The sequence below is a fragment of the Cryptomeria japonica genome, chromosome 2 (genome assembly GCF_030272615.1).
Source record: "Cryptomeria japonica chromosome 2, Sugi_1.0, whole genome shotgun sequence".
NCBI classification, from domain to species: domain Eukaryota; kingdom Viridiplantae; phylum Streptophyta; class Pinopsida; order Cupressales; family Cupressaceae; genus Cryptomeria; species Cryptomeria japonica.
The window spans coordinates 1,075,745-1,102,700 of record NC_081406.1 but is presented as its reverse complement, the minus strand read 5'-3'; the positions used below and the strand labels follow the sequence as shown (position 1 = coordinate 1,102,700).

Here is a 26,956-nt window from a genome sequence, read left to right as displayed (position 1 = left end):
TCGAGGACAAAGCACATTCAACTCAGGTACCGCTTCATACGGTTTGTTTTAGAGGATGGCTAGTTCCGGCTTGAAAAGATTCACACAAGTGACAATCCTACAGATATGTTCACGAAGGCAGTCACACGAGAGAAGCTGATTTCCTCGTCAGTTTCTATTGGCCTTCTTGACTGAAAATCATGGAATTATGGAACAATTGAGTCTAGGCGTTTTATATCCAGTGGGAGTTGCAAGTGCAACAGTGTCGTCCAGGATCAGTCTCCAAGTGGGAGATTGTTGATACGTCGCAACTGATCATGCAAGTACTATACACTCGTAATGTATCCTTGTCGGGGTTTAGGGTCGAGCCAAGCCTCAAGTGGGGGTTTGGGGGTGCAACCCCGGAGGAAATTTTTTTTTGGCATTTTTTTGTTGAAGAAAAAAACCGACATTTGAAAAAACCCTAAAAAGCCGACTTTGTAGGTTGCCCTAAAAATTGCATGTTATAAGTAGCTAGAATGTAAAAAGGCATGGTAATGGTGCTATATTGTTTTACTGGATAATAAGAAAAGATTGGATAACTGTATTCTGTGGATGTAGCCCATCTTGGGTGAACCACGTTAAATCTCTGTGTTACTTGTGTTGTGTATGATTCTTCATCTTTTGTGTATTCGAATCTGCATATAATTGTTGCTTTGGATTTGCCTAAACCGTAACAAAATGTCTACCACCCTATCACTTCAGGCCATTCAGATTTGCTTGTTAGCTGCTAGCCACTTGCAACCTTTTATCTGCCATTCTTCACCTTATTTGGTCATACATCCAAATCATCATCCTGGCCTCCTGCTCTATCACTCTTTGGTTGACCTTCCAGGCATCCAACACTCTGAATCTTAACACCTAGTTCCATATACAAGCATTGAGTAACAACTTTTTAGAGGGTGATGGGATTCTAGACAGGCCAAGCACACCTGGGATCCAATCCTTGTGAACAACATGATCCCGAAAATGGATCAGTCTAGGCTGCAAGTTCATACATAACGTTGTTACAAGTATCTCGTTCAGCTATAAATGACATAGTGATCTTTCTCAAAGTCATCTAATTGTTTTCAATGCAACTAAAACACTCTGCAGCTAGGGCTTTTTGGATTATTTGAAGTCATGACTGCAACCATTCTTTGCATAAGATTTTGTTGCTTGCTTGCTTTTTAGGTTTTTTTTGTGTTTGTATGCCTTTTGCCAATATCAAGTCATGCGAAAAAACAAAACTGCAGCCACTGTTTGCTGTTTGCTGGTACAGTTGTGAGATGCTGCTGTTTGTTGTTTGACAGTGCATGTCAAACTGTAACTGCTGCCATTTGCTTTTTGACTGTGGATATGGAAGTGAAGCCACTGCTGTTGAACTGAAATTACTGCAATTTGTTATATTAGAACTTAGCTTTATATTTCATTTATTTTTGTATTTAACATTTAATATTTAACTAAAATATATTTAGACATTTGTTAGCTTCAGTTTTTGAATATTTCTATTTTTTTAATATAACTTTTATTTTAATAAATTAAATTAGTTTTTTTAGTAGATTTAGTGTTCTATATGGGCCATCTCATGAAAGTAGAAGTGATATACATTCTATTTGGTTGACCTGTAAGTCATAACAAAAGCATGTGAGTAAAAAATCCAAGCAAATCTGCTTGAGGAAAAACACTTTAAAACAAAACCCAAAGCTGTTACCACTTGATTTGTTTTTTATGCGCCTCAAACACATAATAAAATACCAAGGTATTCTATCCTCTGTTGAACAAAGAAACCTTATATGCTATACAACATGATCAAATGAGATGACTCCAAGGTTTACAATGCGAACTATGCAACTTAAATGCTCAGGATAGACTTAGTGAATATGATGTGATTTTGCTAGAATCACAAGGGGACTTACATTTATGAACTTTGCTGGACTTTAATTGACTTAGAAAATAAAGATAAAAGAGACAAGGGTTTAGAAAGCCTATACTAATCCTAAGAATGTAGGAAATGATTGTTGAATCGGTGACACCAAACCAAGCTTTGCTTCGCCATGCGAGAACAACTACACAAAGATGGTACAATCTCCTAAGGGTAAGCAAATAATTTTCATATCACCTATGCACACCGACATCATGAACAATGAGCATTAAGTAATTGAAGTTAAGCTTTAAATTGAGTTTAGTCTAACCATGCACTATGACTTGTAACCAACAAACCACAAATGGCATGAACATAGGTTCACCATTCATCAACAATAAGATCTTCCATCCATCTTGCAAACATTTACACTATAAGAAGTAAAGACCATGCAACAAGTTGAAATAGCACACCAAAATCCACCACGCTTTCAATGAAAATAGTATGTTTATTACAACAAGCCTGGGCAACAATCTCCTTTCCTCCTACTCTATTCTAACTGCTAATCTCTAACTATTCGCTATTAACCTTTACAATGAGAAGACCGAGCCTTATATAGTGGACTCTTTACAATTCAATGGCTCATATCGATTCAAGATCGATGACCAAGATTACATAATAAAACCCTAATTAGGGTTAGTTACAACTAACTCCATTTGACCAATGAAATAATTATATCTTGATGGACACATGTCCTTCTTTGACTTCTAATCAATGAGAAAATAGGTTAGGCATATGAAACAAAATTAAATGAATCGCCATGTGTCACTTGCTCCATCCTTGAATGAGTTAGGTTTGTTGTACTTTGATGTGTTGACTTGGAATCTCCTAAGTGGCTTGATAATGACTAGGCGCCACCTCAGCTTGCTCATGTAGATCATCACAAAGTGTTTGTGATGGTGAAATATTGTGATGGTGAAATATCTCTTGATACTGAACATTTGTAAGCTTGATATGATGTTATGGATCATATTTCCAAATTGCATCATCCTTGGTGATCAAGCCTCTAACTTTGATTAACTCTTCTGAAACTATCACCATTGCTTGATCACTCTTGCACACTTTCATCTCCTAATTTGGACATTTTCCTTCTCATTGACAATGTTTGATCTTGATATGTGGAACACGTCCTTGAAGTGGTACATGCTTGATGATGTTTATACTTGATCCTTGCCTTGGACTTGGAACACTTTAACTACTCCCTTGGCATTTCTTCATAATGATTTGAATTTTACTTGATACGTTGGATTTCATCTTCATGTTATGGAATTGAAGTAGTCACTAGTTATGAGGGACCTCAAAGAAATCAATCCAGACTGGTCAGCAAGAGTAACACAACGGAAACACAAAGATATGATGGAGGCAATGCAGAACAGATTGTATTATAACATGAAAACTGATTACAACCAACCGGTAACAAACGGGTTACAACATAACCGGCTCACAGGCCTGGTAGAACATACAGAATAGGTCACAACCGAGACCTTGAATCTTAAGATCTATCTTCTACGCTCAATCTAGCTACTTGATTCTTCGATTGATTACATTCTAATGCTCAATTACAATTATATATACGATCTAAAGGATCCAGTCGGCCCAAAAGGGGATCAAAACCCGAAGAACAAGACCTAACATGTAAAATCAACAAGGTTGGCCTCCGCCAAGAGATTGCTTCGGAAAGTCCAAAGGATGAAGTGTAGATTGCGGGAAAAGGTCGGCCACACGCCAAGGAACATCAGAGTCAACGCCCAAGGCTCCGCAAACTTCGGAAGGGGTTCCGGTAGATCACCAAAATAGGTCCAGGCAACCGGTAATAGGAAATTGTCAAGGAAACCGATAGTGATATCTTGCCGGAAAATGATCCAAATGCGATGCGGTCTGGAAATAAGAAAGATGATCAAGTCTTAAAGTAGAATCCAACTCCATAGGATCCGGTGAGCCAAAATTGGGACACACAGAAAGAAATGCAAAAACTGCAAATAGAAAGCAAAACAGAAAGAAAATGTTTTTGGTTGATGCATGATTGCTATGAATTGGGGATGCTCCTGCATTAGACATCCGGGGTTATTGAAAAAGTGAGCCTCTCACTTTGCTGGGGTTAGAGGAAAACCAAGGCGGTCTACCTCTGCCTGAGAAATCCAAGATGAATATTCAACTAGTCTGTCCTTCCACTTCACAAGATACTCCTTATATTGACTGCTCCGAGTACTCTGCCCAATCCTACTATCCAAAATTTCTCCAGTTCCTTCCGGGGCAACTGTTTCTCCAAGTCTGCAATACTATCCTCATTGAATTTTGGTTCATGATACTCATGAAGATCTGCAATGTTAAACACAGGTGAAATACTCAGACTATCCGATAACTCCACTTCATATGCATTTCCAGAACTGAACTTCCTCAAAATCCTGCAAGGTCCAAACTTTTTCATCTGCAATTTGTTATAAGTTCCAACTGGGAATCTCTCTTTTCTCAAATATACCATCACTTCATCGCCAACTTCAAATTCCTTATGTCTCTTCTTCTCATCTGCCTTCTCCTTATACTTGTTCATGTCTTCCAAATGCTGCTTAACCTGAATATGCAAGGCTGCCATGTGATCTGCAAAGTCTTCTGCTTCTAAACTTCTCTGGTCTTCACTGCTAATATCTCTCAATTCTGATATACCTCTAGGATGTACTCCGGTAACAATCTCAAAAGGTGTTCTTCCGGTACTCCTGTTCACTGAATTGTTGAAGGCAAACTCTGCTTGTGCAAGAATCAAATCCCAACTTCCGGTCTTATCTCCAACTAAACATCTCAACAAATTTCCCAAGCTCCGGTTAACTACTTCTGTCTGTCCATCAGTCTGTGGATGAAAAGTAGAATTGAACTTCAAATCTGTCTTCATCTTCTTCCAAAGTCTTCTCCAAAAATAGCCAACAAACTTAGTGTCTCTATCTGAAACTATGCTCTTAGGTAATCCATGCAATCTCACTACTTCCTTGAAAAATAGGTCTACTACATGTAATGCATCTGATGTCTTCTTACAAGGTATGAAATGAGCCATCTTCGAGAATCTATCCACTACCACAAATATAGAATCATTCCCTCTCGCTTAGGCAATCCAAGTACAAAATCCATGCTTATATCCTCCCAAGGTCTTACCGGTATTGTCAAAGGTTTATACAATCCCACATTCTAACTACTACCCTTTGCAACTTGACAAACTCTACAACTTTGCTCATATTTCTTAACATCCTTATGAATCTGGGGCCAAAAGTAATGCTCACTCACCAATGCTATTGTTTTGTCAATACCAAAATGTCCAACTAATCCTCCAATGTGTTTCTCTTTTATCAGATTCTCCCTCACAGAACTCTTAGGTATGCACAACTGAACTCCTCTGAAAAACATCCCATCCTGAATGAAATAATTCAATCACTTGCTTCTATCTACCATAACCGGTTCTCTACATGCTTTCCAAGGTTCAAAATCTGGGTCATCATCATACAAAGTCTTCAATTCCTCAAATCCTAATACTGTCACTCTCATCTCTGTCAGCAAATTCCTTCTCCTACTCAATGCATTAGCAACTTTGTTAGATTTTCCACTTCTATGCTTCAACACAAAGGTCTAACTCTGCAAGAATTCTACCCATCTCACATGTCTCTGATTCAACTTACTCTGACTGTTCAAATACTGCAAAGCTTGATTATCTGTATACAACACAAACTCCTTAGGTAACAGGTAATGTCTCCACTTCTTCAAGGCTTGAACTATGGCGTAAAACTCCTGATCATACACTGAATATCTCCTCCGGGCATCATTCAATTTCTCATTGAAATAAGCTACTGCTCTCCCTTCCTGACTCAAGACCGCTCCTATTGTTGTTCCACTTGCGTGACAATCCACTTGAAATACTTTATTGAAATCCGGTAAAGCTAACACAGGCTGCTCAGTCACTTTCTGCTTCAACAGTTCAAAACTTTTGTTTGCTCCGGTGGTCCACTTGAATTCCTTCCGATCTCCTCTCATGGTTTTAGTCATACGGTTACAAACTGAACTGAAATTTCTGATGAACTTCCGGTAAAAACTAGCCAATCCATGAAATGATCTTACCTCTCCAATGCTCTCCGGTGTAGGCCACTCAACAATTGCTTTTACTTTCTCAGGATCCATCTTCAAACCATCCTCAGATATCACAAATCCCAAATGCACTAACTCATCCTTCATGAAAGTACTCTTCTTGATATTTATCAGCAACTTCTCTTCTCTCAACCTCTGCAAAACTTGTCTCAATTGCAACAAATGCTCCTCTTTTGTCTTACTGAAAATCAGAATGTCATCCAAATACACAATAACAAACTTACCCAAGAATTTCTTCAATACCTCATTCATCAGCCTCATGAAAGTGCTCGGTGCATTATTTAACCCAAAAGGCATCACCAACCATTCATACAGTCCTTCATTTGTCTTAAATGTTGTCTTCCACTCATCTCCTTCTCTGATCACGCTCTAATGATATCCACTCTTCAAATCTATCTTTGTAAAGTATTTTGCTCCATTCAAACAGTCCATTATGTCATCCATCCTAGGCAAAGGAAACTGGTATTCACTGTGATCTTGTTTATTGCTGTGGAATCAATACACATTCTCCACTCTCCACTCTTCTTAGGTGCTAATACTGCTGGTACTGCACAAGGGGTCAAACTCTCCCTGATCAAACCTTTCTTCAACAACTCCTGCACTTGTCTATTCAGTTCTTCATTCTCTGCCGGTGTCATCTGGTGTGCATCTTTGTTAGGCAAACTAGCTCCGGGAACCAAGTCCATGCAATGACTAATACTTCTCACAGGTGGCAATCCATCAGGTACATTATCTGAAATGATGTCTTCATATTCTGTCAGCAAGTCTTTTATCTCTTCCAGTTGTTCCTCTTCATGCTCCAGATTCTCAGTCTTCTTAGGAATCAAGGCAAAACACACATTTTCATGTCTAAATCCATCTAAGAATTTCCTTCCATCTACCAAACAGATTCTAGCATTTGTACAAACTTCATTCTTCAAAGGTTCCTCCAAGGGCAACAAGGTTTGCTTCATCCCATTGGCCACAATAGTGTATGTATTCTTCCTCCCATTATTAACTGCCTGTCTATCAAACTGCCAAGGTCTACCCAACAAAAGATGACAAATATCCATAGGCATAATATCACACAAGACTTCATCATGATAATTCCCAATTTTCAATTTCACCAAACATTGCTCACTTACTAACAACTTATGTTCATCCTGAATCCATGCTATCTGATAAGGCTTAGGGTGTTTCAATCTCTCCAAATTCAACTTATTCACCATCTCTTCTGAAACAAGATTATCTGAACTACCACTATCAATAACAACTTTACAACACTAACCGGATACCTTACATCTGGTCTTGAACAAATTCTTCCTCTGCAAGGGCTCTTCATCTCCTCCAGTATGACACAAAGCTCTCCTCATCATCAACGGTTCTCCATCTTCCGGTTTATTGTCTGATCCGGTGGGGTTTTCTTCCACCACTGCTGCTCTTCCGGCATTCTCTGTCTTCTTACACTTGAAAGCACGATATCCTTCTCCTCCACACTTATAGCAAGTTCCTCTGAATGTTCTCTTGTCTTGTCTTCCATAATTCTCATTCCGGTAGCCATCTGGTTCTCTCCTCCGGTAGAAATTTCTATCATCCTTCCGGTATGAATTACCTTCTTTGTTCACTTGCTTGTCCTTGCTCTGATCTGTACATCTTCCTCTACCTCCAGTATATCCTCTTCCTCCTTGAAATCTTCCTCTGGTAAACCTTCCACCTCTACCTCTCTGCCTTTGCTCATGTCTTTTGTTTAGCTTCTCTTCTGCCTTTAGGGCATACTGGTAAACCTCTTCAACACTCTCCAATATGATCAAACTAAGTTCATCTTGTATAGACATCCGCAATCCATTCAAATATCTTGCAACTTGTTCAACTTCATCATCAACATGTCCGGATCTGATATTCAACTTGTAAAATGCTTTGGTGTATTCCTTCACACTAGATTCTTTCTGTCTCAAATTCTGCAACTTCCGGAATAGATTCACTTGATAATCAGCTGGCATAAATTTTGACTTCAACTTAGCAATCATCTAATCCCATGTTTTAATCTTCTTTTTACCTCTTCTCTGTCTATCAACTTTCAAATGCTCCCACCAAAGAGATGCATGACCTTTCAATCGGGTACAGGCATATTTCACCTTTCTTTCTTTCTTCTACAGTGTTTTCAAAATCAAAGTACTTCTCCATCTGTGAGATCCAGTCCATCAATTCATCTGAATCCAACTTCCCATCATATTCCGGTGGGGGAAAATGAGGTTTAGTATTTGCCCTACTCAAAACCCTCAAAAACCTTTCCTCATCCGGATCAACCGCCGGTGGGTTTACTTGTTCTGTCGGGGCTTCTTCTCCTTCATCTTCACTTACATATTCAATATGTCGGCCTCTTTTTTGGGCTATCTCCACGGCTTCCAACTGGGCTGCTATACCTCGCAACATTTCCATCACAACCGGGTCTGCATTCCCACACGCTCCACCATTCATAGCTCCTCTTCATGCCATCGTTCATGCCGGTCCTTTGCAGCTGTAGGTCGGATTCACAGTCTACCACCCTACAACAAAATCTCAGGACACGCAACCTCTAGAACGAAACTTCACTCTGATACCACTTGAAGCAGTCACTGGTTAGGAGGGAACTCAAAGAGATCAATCCAGACCGGTCAACAAGAGTAACACAATAGAAACACAAAGATACGATGGAGGCAATGCAGAACAGATTGTATTATAACATGAAAATTGATTACAATCAACTGGTAACAACCGGGTTACAACATAATTGGCTCACAGGCCTGGTAGAACATACATAATAGGTCACAACCGAGACCTTGAATCTTAAGATCTATCTTCTACTCTCAGTCTAGCTACTTGATTATTCGATTGATTACATTCTAATGCGCAATTACAATTATATATACGATCCAAAGGATCCGGTCGGCCTCCGCCAAGAGTTTCCTCCGGAAAGTCCAAAGGATGAAGTGTAGATTGCGGGAAAAGGTTGGCCACACACCAAGGAACATCGGAATGAATGCCCAAGGCTCCGCAAGCTTCGGAAGGGGTTTCGGTAGATCACCAAAATAGGTCTAGGCAACTGGTAACAAGAAACTGTCAACCGGTAACAGGAAACTTTCAAGGAAACCGATAGTGATATCTTGCTGGAAAATGATCCAAATGCGATGCGGTTTGGAAATAAGAAAGATGATCAAGTCTTCAAGTAGAATTCAACTCCATAGGATCCGGTGAGCCAAAACTAGGACACACAGAAAGAAATGCAGAAATTGCGAACAGAAAGCAAAACAGAAAGAAAATGTTTTTGGTTGATGCAAGATTGCTATGAACTGGGGATGCTCCTGCATCAGGAATGATGTTTGGAATTCCTTATTATGACACAAATTCACCTCTCCTTAGTGTAAGTCTTGAATCTTGCAATCACCTCATGCATGTGAAACTCAAGAGAATTGCAATTGAATCCTTCCTTATATCTATCCTAAGACTTGCTTTGTTGAAGTGTCCCTTCCGCTTTTAATAGCATTACTAATGAATCATGATCAATGAATCGCCTTCCAGGTGCAGTTTTGAGATTGACAATTTTTTTGCCATCATGACTGCCAATAAAGCTGCTTGGGCTTCGCCCTCATTGTTTGTTCCTTGGCTCAGTTTCTTAGCTCCCATCGCAATGGTGTTGCCATTCCAATGCCTCACTACATATCCTGGCCTTGATGGCCTAGGTAATGCACCATCGAAATTCACTTTTACCCATCCCTCATCCGGCTTGATCCACTCTATAGGTATAGACTCTTTTGATTCTGGGTTAGCCCAGACAAGCCCATTAACAGGCCAACAAAGAACTCCATCATTAATATATAAATATTGGACACCATTATTGAGGACCAGCATAAACGTAATGAAGTTGACCATACTTAATCATGCATCGCTGCCCATTATTGTTATGTTAATCAGTGTTAATTAAAATCATTGCACTCCAAAATATCATTGTTGCTTTCAAACAATATGCTATCCCTATGCATTATTTGGTCTACACGCTTGTTGTGACGTTTTCACACATCGCCCCATTGCAAATGGGGACCCATGTTTTTTGCTTTTTAGGGTTTGTTTTCTAGGTCTTTTAGGGTTTTGTCAGTTAGCCTTTGCATTTTGAGTGCTGTCGGGGAGATCAATAGGATAGCAAGTCCTGCTGGAGTGAAGTCCTAATCCTGAAATTTGGCTAAGTCTGGAATGTCCTGATCCTGAAATTTGACTAAGTCTAGAAACTGAAAAACCTCAAAAAACTAGATTTTGCAATATAACTCCTGGAGGTTTGAAACCACTCTCAAACATCCTGAAAGTATATATGGAATATAACTTAAAGTATAAGTAAGGAAATGTCACTTATACTTAAATGTTATATTCCATAAAAATTATCCTGATGGAGAGTTCAAAAGGTCAAATTTCGCTCCTGTCCTTCACTGAGGATCCAGAGCGAAAATCGCTCCTGTCCCTCTCCAAGGGTCCAAGGCGAATCGCTCATGTCCCTCACCAAGGGTCCAGAGCGAAAAAGCTTAGTGGAGTCATTCCTGACCTTGTTTGGACAAATTGAGACATCAAAGGCATGAAGGAGGACGTAATCAACCCATTGAAGATAGTTTTGAAAGTTAACAAGGCATAAATGAGCTCATAAAGGCCAGGGCGCTCCTATCCCTCTCCAAGGGACCAGAGCGATTTTCCCTCAAGACAAGTTTTTGGCAAAAGGAAGGCAAGTTTTGCGTTTGAGGTGGGTGAAGGAAGACACAATCGATCCGTTGAAGATAATGTTCGAAAGCTAGCAAAACACAAGTGAGCTTGTAAATGCAAAATCGCTCCTGTCCCTCTCCCAGGGACCAGGGCGAAAAGCACATTAGCTAACCTTCCTCTCCAAATTCGAGCGAAGCCAAGTCAAGGCGCAAGGTCAAAATGATGTTTAAAAGGTTTCACGGAGGAATGAAGTAACTAAGGCCATCAAGTTGATGAAAGATGGCTAGGGCGCTCCTGTCCCTCACCAAGGGACCAGAGCGAAATCTTCAAATATGCCTAATAGTCTAACATTTTGGAATGCTACTTTCATTGCCAAGACTAAAGATGGAACAAGGAATGATGTTTTACGCCTTGAAGGAGATTAGATGTCGATGTGGTTAGAGGATTGTGCAATAAACTAAAAATCGCTCCTGTCCTTCACTGGAGGACCAAGGCGATTTCTATAAAATCAATCATTTCCTTCCGAAACCATGTCTAGGCAAGGGTTGTGCAAAGTGAGAAATGCCTTTCGAAGATGATGAACAAGGAATTGCCCCCAAAGATCAGCAATTTTAGGATTAAAACCAAAAATCGCTCCTGTCCCTCACCAAGGGACCAGGGCGAAAATGGTTCTAAGGAGCATTCATTCCAAAGATTGAATTGATCAAACTCAAAGTTACGAATGAAAATCCCATTTTGGGCGTCCAGGATGAAGTGTTGAACGTGAAAAACAAGAAATTGTAAGGCTAAGATGAAAAGGCGCTCCTGTCCCTCTCCAAGGGACCAGAGCGATCTTGTTGATGTCCATTATCTTGCCATGCCTAGGCGCCAATATCATCTATGACACATTAAATGCCAATTTCGATAAAACCTTGAAATATTTTTGAAATTAAATTGACATTTAATAAGTGCGCAAAACATTTAATAATTAAGTTTGAGCCTAAAAATCGAATTTTTTAATTATAAAGGCATTTAAAATTAATTATTATTATTTTAAAATAAAATGGGAGCACTTGGGGTATTATTTAATGTTATTTTTCAAGTCGGCCTCTCCTTTTATTTAATTCTTATTTATCTTTTGGCCTATTTTTCAAGTCGGCCTATGGGAAATGAAAGGATGAGCGCCCATATAAGAGAGGTGTGTTGAGCGATTTTAATCCATCATTCATTCATTATTCCAAGTGCGATTTGGAGGAGCAAGGAAGGAGGTGCGAAATCTAGCTTGTGTGGAGCGAATTTCTACCAAGTGTGGAGACTAAGGAAGGCGAAATTCATCTTGAAGGCTATTGGAGAGGCGTATTTCTTGCTAGATTGGAGGATAACTTCCAGATTTTTGAAGACTTAAGGTGGTGGAGTTGATGCTTGAGAAGACTAAAGGAGGCGCATTTTGCTAAAGGGAGCTTTGATCTACACTTTGCCTAGCGAATTCACCTTATTTTTGCATCTTTTTCTAGAATTAATTCTCAAGTGGAGGTATGGCGTAATCACCTTGGCACAATTTTTGAAGATTTAAATTTTGCTTTGAAAATCCTAAATTAGGAAATGATAACTCAAGATTTATCATGAGGTTTCCTAAATTAAAATCTTGAATCTTCCTTTTAAAGTTTAATTTTTAGATTTCAAGATATATTACTAATTTTGAAATGTTGTGTAGGCATCAAATGGAGATCCCGGAGTTGGAAAATCAAGCAAGATCAAGGACGGTCTCCTCCAAGGACGATCAAGCAAATATCAAGGACGGTCTAGGACGATCAAGCAAGGACAAGGGCGACCTCCTCCAGTCTAGCATCGACAAGGACGGCCTTCTTTGGACTAACGTCATCAAGGGCGACTTCTCCAATCCAGTATTCCAAGGCAAGGTACATCAATCGTCCTACACATCAAGGACACAAGAAGTCAGAACAAAGGGTTCGTTGAAGAAGCAGATAATTTCGGAAGAGTTAATTAAAGATAGCTTCTCAACAACATCAAATTGAATATCTACCAAGCTACAAGTGTCAGACGAGGTGGCATCCTAGTCATCACTCCTCCAGTCAGTGTGGTCCACCTCAGCATGTCCAGATTCAATGTACCTAACTCATGGAAGGTGGCACAAACTCCGATGTACCTACCCCGGTTATTCATTGGTGGAATTTTTCAGAGAGGACATGTGTCCAAGCAATACAATTTTATCATTGGTCAAGCATTAAATGTTCTGTAATGGTTGTAACAAACCCTAATTAGGGTTTTCATTGTTGAATCTTGGCCATTGATCTCAAATCGATCTAAGCCATCGAATTGTATTGTGGGCACTATATAAGCCCTGGCATTTCATTTTGTAAAAGGGAATTTTTAGCAATAATTAGTAATAGTTAGAGAGTTGAAAATAGTTAGAATAGTTAGAGAATAGTTGGAAGCAATTAGAGTAGAGTAGAGAGAGAAGGCAAAGATTGTTGCCAAGATGTTGTTGTAAAAGACTTGTAACTTCATTGAAGAAATGGTGAAATTTATGGGTCGATTTGACAATTTGCATGGTCTTTACACTTCTCGTATTTGATTTCATGTTATTAGATGAGTGGAAGAAATGTGCTTGATTGATGGTGGAATTCGTATATCCATACTACTAGCAGTTTGTTGATTGCAGACTTGCCTTGCGTAGTCAACTGGAATCATTCAGCTTAAGCTTAACTTCAATTGTCGCTTCTTCATTGATATGCATCAGCTTGATGGTGTCTATGCCTGCAGTGATGATTTGAACATCATAAAGCTTTCCTTCGAAGATCGCACTAGCCTTGTGGAGATGGTCCTGGGATGTCAAAACAAGACTTAGTTAGAATTTCACCAAAGATCATTCATTGCTCTTACATTCTTAATGTTAGGATTAGATCCTTTCCTCGCCCTCATCTTTTTTCCTTTTTTCAAATCTAAGCTAGTGAAAATCTTGTGTTCCAGCAAAGCAGATCAGACATTCAAGCATCAAGTGTAAGTCCCCTTGCGATTCCAGCAAATCACATCATACCACAGAGAGCTTATCCACACGTAGAGACCCTACATACAAGAACCTTGGAGTCATCCTGATTGATCCTTTTTCGCGATATCTTCAGCAATCAGAGGCTTTACTCAAGAGAGGATAAGGTACCTTTAGGTATTTTATCCTGTGTTTGATAGTGTACAAAATACACGTCAACAATGCTGCATCTTGAAACATCATATCCTTCTTAATATTATATACTTTGCCATACCTCCATATGTTTCACGGCCTCTACAAAAGTGCTAATGACTAAATTTAGTTCTTCACAAGTCTGCTCACCCAGCAATGATTTGCTATAGGAATTTCACAATGTGAGTGGTCGCTATCTGGGGTGTTGACTCCAATTGTAAATTTCTTTGTTGATAACACTGTGATATAAGAACATTTCAAAAAAATTCATTTCAAAACTTCAGCATGATGCACTAGCACCTTTTTTTACGATAATGTTGGCTAAAGCTGTAACTGCGACTTTGACTTCAGGAATAGCTACTTTCTTTTCATCTCTTTATAGGAGTTGAATAATGCTGAATCTAGTGAACTCTTTTCATTTCTAATTATCAACGCTGCAATCACATTTCAATCAGCGATGGTACTACAATGCTTTCATTCATTTCAAGAAGATATAATGTAACATATTCTGTGAGAGCCCTGCTCATCATCTCTATCTTATTGTCCAATTTTTCTGAGATGGTTTGTCAATCATGTGCACAGTCAACTTCTTTCAATGGTTGAGCAGATTACAGATCATATCATTCTCTACAGAGTTCTAGCGTGGGAAATCCAAACTGATCATATCATGAGTTTAGAGCTGAATGCAATTTGGAAGTGCTCACTAATAATTTAGAATCTCAACAACTATTATCTTATCTTCTAATTTCTTAAATGTAGCCTTATTGTACAAAGCTGCATATTCATGGATATCCATAGTGATTCAACACCATCAAGTTTATCACATAATAATTTCTCCTACGAAAATATCAAGCAATGATGTATGCACTCAAAACTCATCTGTTAACATCAATGACAACTTCATCTTCGTACCTTTGACATCAATGACAATATGTTCAACGATCTCATCCATACTCTTTTGACATCAATGACAATCTCCATTGAGTGCCTTTGACATCATTGACAATATTTCCAACAGTATTGTCATTAATATGATAGTTATAACATTAATGTGGTAGTTGTACTAGTCAATGTTTAGATCTATAAATAGCTGTGCTCTGTTCACGAGAGACAAGCCTTTTTCTCTCATCTCTTTCTTTTGTTCATATTAACAAAATCTCCAAAAGAGGAAAGAGTAACTTGTATGGAAAATGCTGATGCATCATCCTCAATGACCAACTCTTGGAAAAGCCGGGCTAGCTCAGGCTAGGCATAGCAAAAATACAGAACAAGCTAATGACATGAAACAAAAAACTACAGCAACAAGATTATGGTGTTAAAATATCTAATGTTCAAACTTTCACCATCCATATTTTTTCCGAGCCCTACGGTGCTTTCCAATGTGAGTACAATTGGAGCACATTTGAGGCCATTTACATGGAGAAGCAAAATACCAGTCTTTGTTTAGATTTTTATTCTTAAATTTGGGATACAATTGCATAGATTAAAGATTTACCTCTTTTTGAAATCTCTTCAAGCAAATCTATGATAAACTCGTTTTTGATGATACTATGCAGAAAAATAATTGTAAACAGAGATTTTATGATTCTCTTAGAAGATGGAGTGATAAATTGCTATTCTATGTGGGCTTCTTGAATTGAGTACTAAAGGTCTTGTTTCAGGTGGCCCTTACTTTATAAGGAACTTTCTATAGGAACAGCATTAGCTAGGTTTGGTTTCTCTATTGACCCTTTTTTAGTTTGTGGAAAGGAGGGATCTATTACCCATGTTTTCTTTGAGTGCTCTTATGCCAGGCTATGTGGAAAAAAGCTGTAATTAGCTTGGCTTTTGTGTGCCCATAAGGAGATGGCATGGTTTGATATATTGTTTGAAGTAGCCATTGTATGCTACTATGGAGATAGTATGGTTTGATATCTTGTTTGAAGCGGTTTGTTATTTAGAAAAAATGATGTATTCATGTTTTATGAGGTTTTTATAGCTAATTTGTTCCAGAGATGTCCTTTGGTATTTGTGGAAAATGAGAAATGATCATGTTTTTAAAGTGAAGGTTAGGGCCTCTATTGTATGCTTGCCTTTCTTTTTGAAATGCTAATCAGTGTAACCTGAATCAGAGTTTAGAGCCTTCATCAATGGGCATCCTCAAATATAGGCACTCTTCAGTGATTAGCTATGGTAAATTACATAGAATTGTTCTGGTCCTAGATTTGTCAGTTGACATTACACACACTCATGGAGTGGTGGTTGGGATGTGTGGGATGATGGTACTGGTGCAGTGGCAGAGCCCAGTGAACATGTTTGTTTAGCAGAGTTGCTGCAAGAGCAATTAGCTGACAATGAAAAGGGGGCAAAGATTTGAGAAAGTACAGATTGCAGATGTATTCTCAGATGATAGTACGACTGAAGCTTTCTAGATTTTTTAACTTGTTGGATCTTTAGATTTATTGTACAAGTATGCCAAGACTATGAAATTCTGTTTGCCCATTCCTTTCAACACAATATGTTTCAAATATTTTCTGTCAATTTTTACTTACAAATGTCACAAAATATTAGATATGGTGGGATATTGGAAATGTTTTAAGTGTGAATTATATTCCATGAAATTCTTAGGTCTAGGTAGACAACAAGGCATGATGAAATTCTATTCAATTCTTTCAGGAAATACCGAAATTGGGAATGGCTATGGAGTACCTGGTGGTGGTGCGTATTACGGAGCACCTCGGCCTCCAATGTTCAACATTGCATCTGAAGCTAGCCACCATAGATCAAAAGACCATAATACTCTCACAACGGGGCCTTTAGATGATCAGATTTCTACTTCTTTTGCATCGGAGGTCTCAAGCAATGTAGGTTCTATGGTGGGTCCAAATAATGGTTCTCTGGCAATGGAAGAACATACTTTCACAGAAAGCAAGATGGAAAAGAAAGAACTTCCTGATCTGTTGAAACAGAGGCTCAAAGCTCGAGGGATACTCAAGGAGACTAAGGCAATTGGCCAGGCAACTTATGAAGCAAGTGCATTCATATTTTTTCATGTTTCTTTCTTGTCTTTGTAGTCTACGTTCCTTAAGTTTGTCTTTTCCAATCTAACTCTACATTTGTATTTGGTTATGGGATTTAAAAGTACTTTGACATTTCCTTTATATATACTCTTTTAGTGTTGCATTTTAATTTGTAGTCGATTGATGTGTAAATAGGTGCCATAATATAGTATATATGTGATTGGAAAGTTTCTTATTTTTCACAGCACCTTGTTTGCTGTAATATCCCCTGCTCATAAATGACTGAATTTGCAAGGAATATCATCAAACAATTGGTGGACAACCTGCTGTTCTAGTTTTCTGTCTGTATAATCTGCGTGTTATGCGGTTCCTAGGTTGCAGTATAACTTGCGTGTTATGCTGTTCATGGCTCATGGAATTTTGTCAAAACAATTCATTCATAAAGTCTCAGTCTGCTGGTCTGAATTTCAGTCTGATTAAATGTTGTTAACAGCATCAAGGATGTTTACAAATGTTTAAACTAACAGCACAATGCATAATAACTTCAATCTAACCCCTCTAATACATATTCATGACTTTCAAGGGTGTAATGAACATCTACAGCCAATAGATATTTAATCAAACATTTGGCATACAACTAAATGATTATAAGATCTGAATGCAACCTTATTCCCCCTTATCATTAAGACAATAGACTGATTACAAATTGGCTAAACAATGGCCAAGACTCTTGGCTATCAACAACTAGTTTCAGAATTTTCTGAGTACAAAGACAGCCATGACTTCATACATAACATCATCAAAACTCATTGAAATCAATGCCAAAATGAACCTGGTTGAAACGCCTTGATGTGAGGATGATGAAGCAAGCAAGATCGAGTCCCTCCACACCTCTCTTGTCCCAAATTGAAGCCTTTATTCAAAATCGCCCCTGCTGCACATGATGGTCTGAAATTATATAATTATCACTTTCTAAGACTTCAATCTTTCCCCCAAAATGAACATTATCTCCCTCCAAGCAAAACGGCAATGTTAGTTGCCAAATTCGATGCGAGTGTGGGTGTCTAGGTGCAAAATCGTGAGACTTAGCAGTCTGATATGGTTTGTCTTCAGATCTGATCTGAGTACTGATTTCTTCTTAAAACTCCTCCCAAGTGCTCATAAGTGAATCGCCTTGAGACCCCAATGTTAGCGCTGCTCTTCAGCAAATGTCTTGATGCTTCCACAAAGAAATATCAGCAAAACCGTGGGTTATGGATGATGAACCCGATCTATCTCAGACCTGCAATATAGTCAGCCACCTCCTAATTTCCACCTTCAACTATCTTCACAAAAATGGCCTATTTCCTCCACCAATAATAATCAATGCATTAAGGAGACCCCGATATGATATGTTGAAGACACCATGAACTCCCACCACCATGAAAATGCAATAACTCAATAAGCTCTATATGGAAGACTAATTTGTCTCCCACTCTCAGCTGCAACCCCTCGGAAGGTCTTTCACTCCCTTAGTTATGCTATCTATGGGAGTTTTCATTCCCAAAGATGCTATTCTGCAGAAACCTCCTGGTTCTACAAAACCCAATCAATTCAATAATCAACTCCTGGCTGCCTTGAAGTTCAACTTGATCTCCATACTTTTTCACCCCAACATCCAGAAGCTTCTAGTAGTGACTTTATGATATATTATTTAATTAGTCACTTTATTAAATTAATTAAATATAAAGTCATCTTTTATTTTTTTAATTTATTTGATAACTTTATAAATAATTAACTTAATATTATTAATTAAGCTATCCATGAAAAATAATAATTATTTGGACAACTTAACTAATTAAATTAATTAATCAGTTTCTCTCCAAAAATGGGGACATTACATTTGCTTATTTAATCTTGTGGTTTTGCAGGAAAAAAAAGATGTCATTTCAACAGGCAATGAAATATCGTCCAAATTATTACCCCAGGGATGGGTAGGTTTATTATTCTGTAAATTTCTCATTTCGTTTTGTTTAAAGTTAATATTGATGGAACTTATTAATAGTAGTCTTTTTGTCATGTAGATCAATACAGGATAGAAGCATACCGTATGTTTTTTACAATTCGGGGAGCATTGAATTAGATTACTTAATGTCTGGATAAAATACACATGTTATCATTACTTTGTTGACTTGCTCATGTTACAATAATTAATGTAATTGTCATAGAATTAAGTTATCTGTTCTTATAGACACATGGAAACTAATGCATAATAATATAATATATAACATTATGCTCTATAGAAGTTAGTAATAAGGGAGATGCCTATCTCTCAATTCAGATAAATGTTTTTAACATTTAGTATTTCTAATTACCATTGTCTTTGTCAAGATTGCATAAAAGCTGCAATCAAGGGTCGTACTGTGGGGGTATGGCGAATGAACTTCAGATTCCTATCTTTTAAGTGCAAAAGTTTTGGAATATAGCTGATGCTATTATCTCTATGTCTATTTGTTTGTCTTTCTGTCTACCCTGGTCAAAAAAATGAAAGTAATGTTGACTAAGAACATAGTTCCACTTTATCTTGCATTAATCCCATTGACCTACTTTGGTCAATTTGCAGATATAAATATATATTTTTCTTTCCTTGTGCATGCATACCACATGGTAGAGGGTACAAACAATAGTGGTATGGAATCTATATCAAAGGTGGTGTGTATGAGGATTTCTTCACTGTTGAATGGTTGATTATGAGCAATTTGAGTAGAAAACAGACACATGGGACCTATGAGAGGAATTTGGGATAGAGAAATAGTTCCATTATGTCATAAAAAATTCCTAGAATCTATAACTAGTTGGAGCTGCTATTGAAATCTTTAAGCTATACAAGGTTCTCATGCTGGATCTTATATGGGTCAAAATGGGGTGCATAGGGAAATATGTGACCATGTGTGGACTCAATCAGAAAAACAACATATATATTGATTAGATGGAATAGAATATCCTATGTTTGTTGCTTGCATAGACTGTCTTCTAAATAGAATAAGATGCATGTTATTCTCCGTGAGGTGGAGTGAATTATATTGAGGTATATGTATGATAAATTTGTAACATTTATATATTTGTAGGAAAGAGAATCAAATATATAAGTGACTGATAAGAAGATTGGCAGCAAATATAATTAAGATACAAGGGTTATGTGGGAGGGTGTTGACGTGTATTTTGTACACAATCATACACAGAATAAAATACCAATAGGTATCTTATCCTCTCTTGAGAAAATAGTCTCTAACTGCTGAAGATTCGCGTAAAGGATCAGTTAGGTAGACTCCAAGGTTCTTTTAGTGGGGTCTCCACGTGTGGACAAGCTCCAGTGGTATGATGTGATTTGCTGGAATCACAAGGGGACTTACATTGAACTTCCGATCTGCTTTGCTGGACACAGGCTCTTACTAACTTAGATTAAAAAAAATGGAAAAAGGAAGGGCGAAGAGAGGATCTAATCCTAATACTAAGAATGTAGGAGCAATGATTGATTTTTGATGAAACTCTAACTAGATCTTGTTTTGACATCAATGGAACATCTACACAAGACTAGTGCAATCTTCTAAGGGAGCTTTATGATGTTCAAATCATCACCGCAGGCATAGATACCATCCAAGTTGATGCATATCAATGAAGAGGCGACAAATTGAAATTGAGCTTAGGCTGAACGATTCCAGTCGACTACACAAGGCAAATTTGCAATCAACAAATTGCTAGTAGTATGGATATATGAATTTCACCATCAATCAAGCACATTTCCTCCATTCATCTAATTATCTACCATCTAAGATTGAAGACTCAACAAGAAACCATGCAAATTGCAAGAAAACGACATATTTCACCATTACTTCAATGAAAATGGAGTTTGTTTACAATCAATGGCAACAATTTCTTGCCTTGTCCTCCTATTCTACTCTAATTGCTACTCTATCAACTATATTCTAACTCTTCCAACTATTTACAACTCTCTCTCTAATCATCTAAAAATTACCCTCACAAAATGAAATGCCTGGGCTTATATAGTGCCCACAATACAATTTGATGGCTTAGATCAATTCAAGATCAATGGCCAAGATTCAACAATGAAAACCCTAATTAGGGTTTGTTACAACCATTACATAACATTTAATGTTTGACCAATGACAAAATTGTATTGCTTGGACACATGTCCCTTTTAGAAAAATCGACCAATGGATAGCCGGGGTAGGTACATCGGAGTTTGTGCCACCTTCCATGAGTTAAGTACATTGAATCTGGACATGCTGAGATGGACCTCACTGATTGGAGATGTGATGACTAGGATGCCACCTCATTTGACACTTGGAACTTGGTAGATATTCAACTTGATGTTGTTGAGAAGCTTGCTTTAATTAATTCATCTTGAACTATTTTGCTTCTTCAACGAGCCCTTGTTCTAACTCCTTTTGTCCTTGATGTGCAGGATGATGTACCTCGCTTTGGAACGCTGGATTGGAAGAGGTCGCCCTTGTCTTGGCTTGATCGTCCTGGCGAAGACCATCCTTGATCCGGCTTGATTTTCCTTGAAGAGACCTCCATTTGATGCCTACACAACATTTCAAAATTAGTAACATGATTTTGCAATGAATAGATAGAGAGCAAATTTTAGGAAACTTAATGATAAGTCCTTTATTAATCATTTCCTAAAAACAACTGAGCTAAGGCAAAACAAAATTTCAAAATTAAGGCAATGACAATCAAAATTCGAAATTAAAACAAGAGATCTTGCCATACCTTACTTGAGAACTAACTCTAGAATGCAAAATAAAGGAATTCGCCTAGGCAAAATTTGAAATTCGATAGTCTTGATGTGATCTTCAAAAGAACGTTCCTCTTATCAACTTCGCCACCCTTCAAGCCTTGGACGTGATCTTTTCTTCAAGTTAGCAATTTCGCCATCTTTGATATGTCATTGACGTGATCTCCAATGCCTTGGACAAGTTCGCACTTCCTTGGATAGTACTAACGCCTTCCTTTGGATATGAATTCGCACCTCCTTGAACACAACTTCGCACCTCTCCCTTTGAAATTCGCTCCTCCCCTTGAATGATCTTGGCGCCTTCCTTTGCATACTCCAAATCGCATTTCTCCTTTGTCTTCCTCAAATCGCATGTAAGAGATGAAAATGATGATGTGAAAATGAAGATTTTCACCCTCCCTTTATAGCGCTCACCTCATACTTACCTTAAGGCCGACTTGGTAATAATAAAGCAATTATAAATGATTTTTAATAAATAACAAAGGCCGACCTTCATAAAATAAACTCAAGCGCTCCATTTTTATTGCAAACAATAATTAATTAATTAAATTTCCTTGTTTATTAATTAATAAATTCGATTTTTTTTTTTTTTTTTTACAAGGCAAAAATAATTAATTAATGTTTTGCGCAAATTTTAAATGCCATTTTAATTGAATTTTCAAAGATTATCGATTTTTAGCATTTAAAATAAATTCAAAAATATTTGTTTGAATGCCAAATTGTGAAGGTGAAAGATACGTACCTCATCGCCCTGGTCCCTTGGAGAGGGACAGGAGCGATCCATTAATTTTGTCCTGATTCTCGCAATTTTTACGTCCAAGGTCCTTATTTCCACGTTGGAATTGCCATTTTCGCTAGGTCCTTTGAGCTTAATCGACTTGTTCTTGCAAATGAATATCTTTTAGATATGATATCGCCCTGGTCCCTTGGAGAGGGACAGGAGCGATTTTGCTCTTGTGGGCCTCATTTCACTTCATCACCTTCGAAAATTATATTCAACGGATTCGCAATGCCTCCTTTCATTCATTCATGCCTTGAGATCGGTTGAAATTTGGCGAGAAAATCATCTACAACAAAAATCGCTCTGGTCCCTTCCTGAGGGACAGGAGCAAACTTAAGCATTTTGGTCCTTTGTTGACGTTTGATAATCTTCAATTTGTCTTCAACGGGTTCGATTGACCTCCTTTCCTGCCTTCGAACATAAAATTTGCTTGGTCTTTGTCCAGATCGTACCTTATGAAGAATTTCGCTCTGGTCCTTCAGTGAGGGACAGGAGCGAATTTGACCCTCTAGGCAAAACTTCATCATTTCATTGTTTTTTGATCAAGTCTGGATGTTCTATCATGCTCATTTCGTCCTTCACCATGCCTTTGATGTCTCGATTCGTCCAAACAAGGTCAGGAATGGCTCAACTAAGCATTTTCGCTCTGGTCCCTTGGTGAGGGACACGAGCGATTCGCCTTGGTCCCTTGGAGAGGGACACGAGCGCATTTCGCTCTGGACCCTTGGAGAAGGACACGAGCGAAATTCGACTTTTCGCACTCTCGATCAGGACAATTTTAATGGAATATAACATTTAAGTATAAGTGACATTTCCTTCTATGTTTCTTCTTTCTTATACTTTAAGTTATATTCCATATATACTTTCAGGATGTTTGAGAGTGGTTTCAGACCTCCAGGAGTTATATTGCAAAATCTAGTTTTTGGAGGTTTTTCAGTTTCCAGACTTAGTCAAATTTCAGGATCAGGACATTCCAGACTTAGCCAAATTTCAGGATCAGGACATTCCAGACTTAGCCAAATTTCAGGATCAGGACCTCACTCAAGCCGGACTTGCTACCCTGTTGATCTCCTCGACAGCACTTCAAGTTATATTCATTTGATAAAATGTACCTCTTTGGACCTTCTCACATCGTCAAGACGTTAAAATCTTGCAAGGACAAAGCAAAATTTGATTTTAAGCTCCGGTCCTTCACTGAGGGACAGGAGCGATTTAGGCAATTAGCACTGTTATGGATGTCCCAAAAATCTTCAATTTATATTCAACGCATTTATCTCATGTTTTTCCTTGTTTTTGAACGTAAACTTGCCTTGACCTTTGTCTGGATTTTGCATAATGAAGGAAATCGCTCTGGTCCCTGGGAGAGGGACGAGAGCTACAAGGTACCTCGCCCTGGTCCCTTGGAGAGGGACAGGAGCGATTTGGTCAATATAGGTCATTCTCCTTCGTTTTTGCATCTCAAATTATATTCATTTGGCAAAGCATCTTCCTTTGGACGTCCTCAAATCATTAAGTCATCAAAATCTTGCAAGGACAAGGCGAAATTGAATTTGTAGCTCCGGTCCTTCACTGAGGGACAGGAGCGATCTTTCCCCTGGAGGCATTTCTGTGCTCATGAAAATCTTCAATTTATATTCAATGGAAAGATCTCGCCTTTCTCCATCACTTCCAATTCGTAATTCATCTTGACCCTGCAGGAATAGTAAAATATTTGAAAACGAGCTCCCGTCCTTCACTAAGGGACAGGAGCGATTTTGCTCCTACAGGCCAAAATAACATGATTTTACACATTTTAACACTTCAAAAGGCGAAAACAAATCATTTGAAATGCCTAGGATCAAAATTCAAAAAAGTCAAAATTTGGTCAAAAGTATTCAATTGGACAAAAATTCACATTTCATCTTCAACACTTAGACAAATTTGAGCTCTGCATCAACATTCCAATTGAAAATTAGACCATTCTGGCGAATTCATTGCATTCAAAATTTGCATTCTAGAAAAGGAAACTCAAAAGCCCTCAAAAACGACTGGATTTTGGCCTGAAAAGACAAAAATAAAAAACCCTAGGGTTTGACCCTAAATCCAGACAACTAACAAACTAACAAAACCCTAGAAAAGCAAAGCGAAAACGAGCAAAAAACAAAAAACATGGGTCCCCATTTGCAATGGGGCGATGTGTGAAAACGTCACAACAGAGGGGAGATATTTCTATATTTCTACATGGAAATATCTATGTTGAAGGGTTCGTTTGGTAGAGGGCTTGGTATCGGTCCGATTCGCCACGAGTATGGGTCCTGGTCTGGTATGCTTGTGGGTTCGGCCAGGGTCTATGCCCAGGCAAGCCAATTTTTCTAGGGTGAACCTTGGGGAACTCGGGCGCCCAAATTTTTTTTTTTTTGTAAAATTGAATAAAATTTTGACATCCATGACTTGAAAAAAAAGACTAAAAACCCTAAAAGCGACTTCGAAAATAGACACTCAAATCATTTTTGCTCATTTGTTTTGCAAACAACTGTTTTTTCCTCGTAAGTTGAGCAAAGTTTGGCTTCCAGCATCAAATAGGAGGAGTTGAAGATTGAATTTTGAAGTTTCATCAAGTGTTGCAGCTTCATTCCTACTCATTTGCAAGCTTCCATTGGCTAAAAGAGGTTAGTTTTTTTTTCATTTTTTTCATCCATTTTTGTTTCACAAACATGAAACATTATTTATTTAGTTTACCTATTTTTTTCCATTCTTTTGCTTTTGTTTTTGAACGTATTCATAAAATTTCTTTCCGTAGGAACTAAAATGGCATCTACCTCTTTCTCCGTAGGCACAAATGAACAACAAAACAAAAAACAGATCCAAATTCTCCTCTATGGAAATATGTTGATATTATATGACTGCTTTTAGGAGGTGGGGGATTTCGTTGGAAATGCCAGGGATGTGGTGTAGAACTTAATAGTTCATATGCAGGCCATTTGTGTGGAATACTAGGAAGAGGCATCAAAAAATGCTTTGAAAAAAATGGTGTGCCAGTACCACAAGAGAGTGTTAAAATATGTTAGGGAGCATGAAGAAGCAAAAGAGAGAGAAGCACATAGATTAAATCAAGCCGTTTCAAAAAAATTAAAGGGAATGTAGCCCCCATCTAATCCCAATATTATAGTAGAAAGCCACCCTTTTTTTTTGCAGCTGAGCATGAAAGTGAAGCACCCATTGTATGCAAGAGATCAAAAGGGCCTTTAGAAAATGCATTTCAAAATGAGAGTCGAGGCATTGCCAACCAAGATGTAGCAAGATGCATATATGCAAATGGGCTGGTTTTCAATGTTGTTCGCTCCCCATATTGGAAAAAGCTGTTGAAAAGTGTTAATAAAGCTCTAAGAGGGTATAAGGGCCTAGGTTATGAGAAGGTATGTGGCACCTTGTTGGAAAGAGAGGTCAAGGGGGTTGAAGATGCATTGAAGCCCATAAGGATTCATGGATTGAGACAGGTGTATCCATTGTTTTAGATGTGTGGAAAGATTCCAAAAATCATCCCTTGATCAAGTCATAGCGATGTCCCCTAAAGGAGCAATGGTTTTGAAAGCTGTAAATTGTGAGGGCTAGGTAAAAGATGGGCAATTTATTGCAGATATTCTCATCTCTGCCATTGAGGTAGTGGAACTCTGTAATGTTGTTCAAGTCATAATGAACAACACGAAGAGTTGTAGAGCTACTGGTTTGTTGGTTGAGGAACACTATCTCCATATCTTTTGGATACCTTGTGTGGTCCACTCACTCAATCTTATGGTACAAAAGGTTGGGAATAAAATTGATTGGATCAAAGAGGAGTATGCAAAGGTTGAGGACATCCAAATGTTCATCACAAACCGCCACATGCTCATGGGATTTTTAGATCTTTTTCAAGTTTGGAGCTATTGAAGGTAAGTAAAATAGTAATTTAATTATACATATTCTGATTTTTTGATTTTCATTGTTCATAATTTGATTGTGTAATGTGTATTCTTCTTTAAAGTTGTCTTTAATTTTTATCCATTTTGGCTTTAATTTCTATTATAGGTTGTAGAGACCCGTTTTGCATCTAACACAATTGTCTTGAGATGACTTGTGAAAGTTAACATGGCATTTTGTAATATGATGATCAGCCAAAATTGGGCTATATGGAAGCAAAGCAACACTGAGAGGGCAACAAGAACTGGGCAAAGGATATTGGATGATTCATGGTGGGATCGTGTGAAGTATCCCCCTAGTTTCATCGAGCCCATTATGCGCATGATTTGCTACACTAACATGGATAGGCTTTGCATTGGAGAGGTTTATGATGGCATTGACTCAATGCTTGAGCAGATGAAGTGCAAAAGAGCAAGACCCTAAGGAGACTTTCTTCAAACAATTGCAAACAATTGTTGTAGAAAGGTGGAGTAAGATTACCACTCCTTTACATCTTCTTGCGTATGCATTGACA

At 38.1% G+C, this 26,956-nt stretch overlaps 1 protein-coding gene across 6 annotated transcripts in view; it reads left to right on the top strand.

Moving 5' to 3' along the window:
- Nucleotides 1–26,956, top strand: part of LOC131073819 (uncharacterized) — a 98,144-nt gene that overhangs the window by 47,785 nt on the left and 23,403 nt on the right. For 5 of the 6 annotated variants that reach the window (XM_058010338.2, XM_058010334.2, XM_058010335.2 and 2 more), the window contains 2 exons: nucleotides 16,581–16,933; nucleotides 18,835–18,897. In XM_058010338.2, the coding sequence (XP_057866321.2) occupies nucleotides 16,581–16,933; nucleotides 18,835–18,897 (416 nt within the window). The remainder of the gene's footprint in view (nucleotides 1–16,580; nucleotides 16,934–18,834; nucleotides 18,898–26,956) is intronic. The other variant, XM_058010339.2, reaches the window with a different exon arrangement.